Source organism: Sinocyclocheilus rhinocerous, unplaced genomic scaffold (assembly GCF_001515625.1).
Source record: "Sinocyclocheilus rhinocerous isolate Xijiao unplaced genomic scaffold, SAMN03320098_v1.1 scaffold1083, whole genome shotgun sequence".
Lineage (NCBI taxonomy): Eukaryota > Metazoa > Chordata > Actinopteri > Cypriniformes > Cyprinidae > Sinocyclocheilus > Sinocyclocheilus rhinocerous.
In genome coordinates this window covers 21972-26912 of record NW_015639508.1, presented here as the reverse complement: position 1 = coordinate 26912, position 4941 = coordinate 21972, and the positions used below count along the sequence as shown (strand labels likewise).

The 4941-nt window shown below is 36.9% G+C and overlaps 1 protein-coding gene across 1 annotated transcript in view; it reads right to left on the bottom strand.

The window, feature by feature from the left end:
* LOC107751258 (alpha-mannosidase 2-like) overlaps positions 1-4941 on the bottom strand; it is a 47727-nt gene that overhangs the window by 26452 nt on the left and 16334 nt on the right. Inside the window, exons 5-7 of the mRNA XM_016566938.1 lie at positions 4445-4618; positions 941-1127; positions 538-715 (exon numbers count right to left, since the gene is read on the bottom strand). Of these exons, the coding sequence (XP_016422424.1) occupies positions 538-715; positions 941-1127; positions 4445-4618 (539 nt within the window). The remainder of the gene's footprint in view (positions 1-537; positions 716-940; positions 1128-4444; positions 4619-4941) is intronic.

Here is a 4941-nt window from a genome sequence, read left to right as displayed (position 1 = left end):
ATGTCATCTTGTGCTTTAGCAAGGTATCTCTGGCTAAAACTAGCTAACGGTAAAGTTAGTGAGTCCATGCTAACGTACAAACCTAAATAGCGAACTGTTCTCACGTCATGTACCGTGCAGTGAAAGTCAAAAACACATAAACGAAGGTCTATATTAGACGGTGACTCTCCATATTAATCTGGTTAAATGTAAATTAATTTAATCTTACTCTGCGGTATATGAACGGTGTTGATCCTGCATGTTGTCATTGCGATCGTGACGACCGTAAAATAATTCTCCCGTTTGCATTGTGATCTGCGTTTTTACATATTTATTTTAATATATTTTATATATCCCTCCATGGCATATTTAAGTCCCACTTGAAGGTCCATCTGTGTCCCAAATTGATCAGAAACACCTCGGAAGAAGGTTTTCACTCACAGCTGTCATTGTAAGACTCCATTTGTTTGTCCGAGTGAGCAACAGTAACTAAGGGGGGTGGGGCTTACCGATAGGTCAATTGAACGAAACACTGAAGTCTGTCTAAGGATACTAGACCTGGACATGAAGCTCAGGGTGAGAATTCATGTAGTCAAAGAGTTTCTGGTAGTTATCAAACTGTTGGTCCCATTCAACAGCTTCAGTGTAGCGGAAATCATCTCCAAGTGGTACCAGCAGCACATTGGTCCGAAAAAGTTTGGATTTCTTCCTGTACTGGTCCAGTAGCGTCTGAGCTCTACACATGGAGAGAATAAACTAAGTGGAGGGAAATCTAAAACTAATCAGAATTGAGGGAACACAAATCCACAAACAATGACACAAAAAAGGGATTAAAAACTGTAACTTATTGAAACAGACAGACCTTTTTAAGACATAGTTAGAAACAATCATTGTTATTTCTAGGTCGCCATGAGTAAATATGGTAGCTCCTAATGTCTGTGACTGGTGTGTATGGCTGTACCTCTCCTGTACGTTGTTATCTGTGATAGCCTGAGGAGGAATTCTCCATGGACAGCTGATTCTTCCTCCCGGCAGCCTTTTAAAGTCATACTGGCAGCAGATTTTTGGGTCAGGACCACATGTATGGGGAACATCGTAGCTGTAGAATGGCATCATGTGACACAAAATATCTGAACTTGAGTCCTGATCTGTTGAAATCAAAAACAAATGCAAACTTACTAGTCTTGTGTGGCCACACTGGCAAAATTTCACCTAAATTTCACGAACAAAAAAAGGTACACGGTCTACTGTTAATAGTGCAGCGATAGATGAGGCACAGATTATGCAGGAATCACTTTCAAATCAAGCAGCTCTCAGTCGGTCAACGCCGCAAATTTACTATTTCAATTCTGCACCTAAAGACTAATATATTTCAGTTTTACAGTTAGTATTGTTATTACGCAAGTAAAATAAAATAGCATCATACAATAACTCTGAAACTCATTTCCTTTTCTGCTGATGTCACCAAGCCCTTTCAATTTTGGGCCTTTCTTGAAAATAAGTACACAACACCCACTTTTCCCTGATACAACCAATTGCTTAAAGATGGATCAATTCCTATTTTCCCTTGTTACACGCTGAAAACGTTTAGTTTGCACATAATTCATAGTGCGATTTTGACAAACATCTACAAGTCCATTCACTTTCAGGGCTTTAAATCATGAAATGATCCACTAATGTCAAAATCAAATCATATTTTATTTGTAATAAAAATATTCAATTACCCATTCAGCACCGCATGTGCTCCAGACTGACCTTCATAAAAGCTGTGCGAATAAATAATGCAAGATTTTCCTTTAAAAAAGGGACCAGATGTGAAGCACAGAGTAGTCTGGCTGTCTGTTAAATGGTGATATATGGAATTACATTGAGTAGAAAGCTAATTCAGCCTGGCATAGAGAGCACGCTGTCACAGCCAAATGAACTGTAATCATATTTGTTCAGCACCAGTTACAGTCAGAGAGATCTAAGTTCGGAGCCCATTTTTCCAGGGTTTTTTAACACTAGGTCTGGGAAAAAACAGCATAACTCAAACAGATGCACGACACTGAACAGGCAGACAATGGAAAACAATAGATGGGATGTGGGATGGCATTTCCTCTGACTTCTCTTTTGTTTGCCGTTCTGAGAAAAGCTGGCTCCAATTCAGCCCTTGTATCGTTTTACTCATTTCCCTCAGCTCTTATTTTTCATTCAAATCATTAGAGAATAACGACCAATGAAGCAACATATAGCAGCTCCAAAAAACAGACTTTTAGTGAGGTTTTTAGTGAGGTCAGTAACCACAGGTGTAGTTCATCACATTAAATATAGGCACTTACGGATTGAGAAACTTTGCCCTACATAGTAAGAGATTTGGACATAGGGCTTAGTGTCTTTCTAAATGCATAAAGGCTGATGCTGCTAATTAGGTTATACTTAACATGAAATATTTACACATGATTTTGCCTCACTAATAAACACTTTCATAATGCAAAACTAACTAAAATAAATGCTTTAAAATGATTAGACTTTTTGAAGTCTGCTTTTCAAACGTTTCATGTTTTAAATATTTTTTTATCGTTTGATTTATTTTAATAATCATTTTAATATTTAACATATAGCCTATTAGCTGAATTCATAAAAAATAAAAGAGAAACAGTTGGTAGTTCAGCAGTATAGCAATAAGCAAATGTACTTAGTGAGTTCAGTTAAAAAATAAATGAAAAGTTATTAGGTAAGCTTCTGTAATACACCTTTGTTTCTTTCATATCCTTCATTAGAAGAACAAAGCAAACAAATTTACATTATAATGAGACCAAAAATAACAGTTACAAAAACAAATGCTTAAAATTTTTAACCTTTAAAGCCTTTGTATTTGTAACCGGTTATTTTTAGGTTTTAAAAAGTTCATAATAATTGATATTATTTTTATGAAACCACAGATGAATTGCAATTTTCAGACTTGTGAAGTGTGGTCTGGACTGAAAGGTTTTGCAGCAGTGCAAAGAATATTTTTAAAGGGCCCTTATAGTCATTGAAACAACTCTACAACATGGCTGCCGTTGTTCTCCCTTCTGTTTATTAATTAATTATTTTATTTTTGCATTTTAATTTCTATTAATGCATTTATTATTAATGTATGCTGTTTGGAACGCATTGATAATGCTTCATAACTAAAAAGTGTCCAAATGCATCAATCTGAACACTATGAATTGTTTTATTATTTAAAATCTATTAATATTTTTTCTGTGCATTTATTTTGCTTGAAAAATACTTGGTTTGAACTTTGTGCTTTGTACTTAGTTTGTACTTTGTTTTCTAATGCAACAACATTCGTGGCACAAATGTGTCTAAATTTGACACTCTGCATGGTTTATTCCTTGTAACAGCTCAAAAAACTGGAGTTTTTTTTCTTTTTCATGATACAACATTTGGCATGAGGTGTTCAGCTGAACACTATTGACGTGTAGCTACATGCAGGATGTTACCAAACAATAATTATCCAGCCATAAATGATGAAATGCTGAGGAAAGAGTCTAGGGTGTGTGATGCACGGTCACTGCACCATTATTATCATTAATTTAACCAAGCTTCCTGTGTGGTTTCTGACCTCCTGAGGAGTCTGAGGAGCTCAAGCAATCAAAACGCTGGGTTTAACCCCGAGCAGAAAGTTAAAAAACATGCTGGACAAGCAATATCAACCCATTGCAGACCCACAACATAGCTTCAAGCGCATTTGGTTGAGGTTGATCATTACAGCTCCTGTCAAAATCTCAGTTTGTGTGATTATCTTTCAGGGTGAGGGTCTGAATGACCTCCAGTGATGGAGATGTATCTGGAACGGGAGACGAGCTTTTGTTAGGTCTGTTACCAACTGCTCCAGGGCCAGCAGCTGCAGATGCTTCATGGGAAACTGGATTTATCTCACTTCGACCTCTAGTTCTAAATCATGAGGCTAAATGTAGCGAGCACCCCCACCTACCCAGGTTTTAATCAACGTAATCACTAAATAAAAGATGGATTCAGTCAATGGGAAGTGTGAATGGCACCACCGAGCAGCTCATGTGATTAGAACAGGCTCCTACAGAGATTTCCAATCAAAGGTGTGAGGCCACTCTGACACACAGTCAGTTTTAGAGTCAGAGACTTAAAGGGACAGTTCACCCAAAAATGAACTGCAAAATGATTCTGCAAAACATCTTCATTCGTGTTCTATGGAAGAAAATAGCTGTATAGGGTTGGAGTGACATGGTGGTGACTTCATTTTTCTTTTTTAGATGCTTTCCCCTTAACACTGATTTTGCCACTTGAGTCAAACTGAAATGTCAGGTATTTTATTGTAAGTGACCTATATTCAAATGCACCATATTTACTAGTTTAAAGTTCCACAGAAAATCATCATAAATATGAAAGCAATGCATAAAAGCATAGTCATTTTCTATAACTTTATCCTCAATTTCCTACATCAAGATCAGTTGCTCACCCCAGTTCTGTCTCCAGAAGAACTCCAGGGTCTTCTGAGAGGCGAAGTGTTTCTTCACTGTGTAGTGTACTCTCTGGATCAGCATGTTAGATAGACCGGCTTGTCTCAGCAGGTAAGCCTGGGTAGGAGTGTGACCGAATGGATCCACAGCCCAGCCAGTCTTGGGTTTCACTCCTAACAAAAAGGGGAGGAATAAGAAGCACAGTATTATGTACTAACCATACTATAACTGTGTAGTACTATAAGTGCTTTCCACCATTACATGTAGTTAAAACGTAACATATTGTCTTGCATCATCACTCAAAAATGCAAATACAGCTGATTATTATTTGCATTACTGATGCATATAAATAAAAAAGATTCAATAATGTTCTTCCTTGTGTTCATTTACTAAAGACAATGTAAAACATGCCATGATTATTTAACTGATTATTTAAGATTCAAACTGTTTAACTTGATTGTATTTTACTGTATTGACTAAAAGCCATCAGAACAGC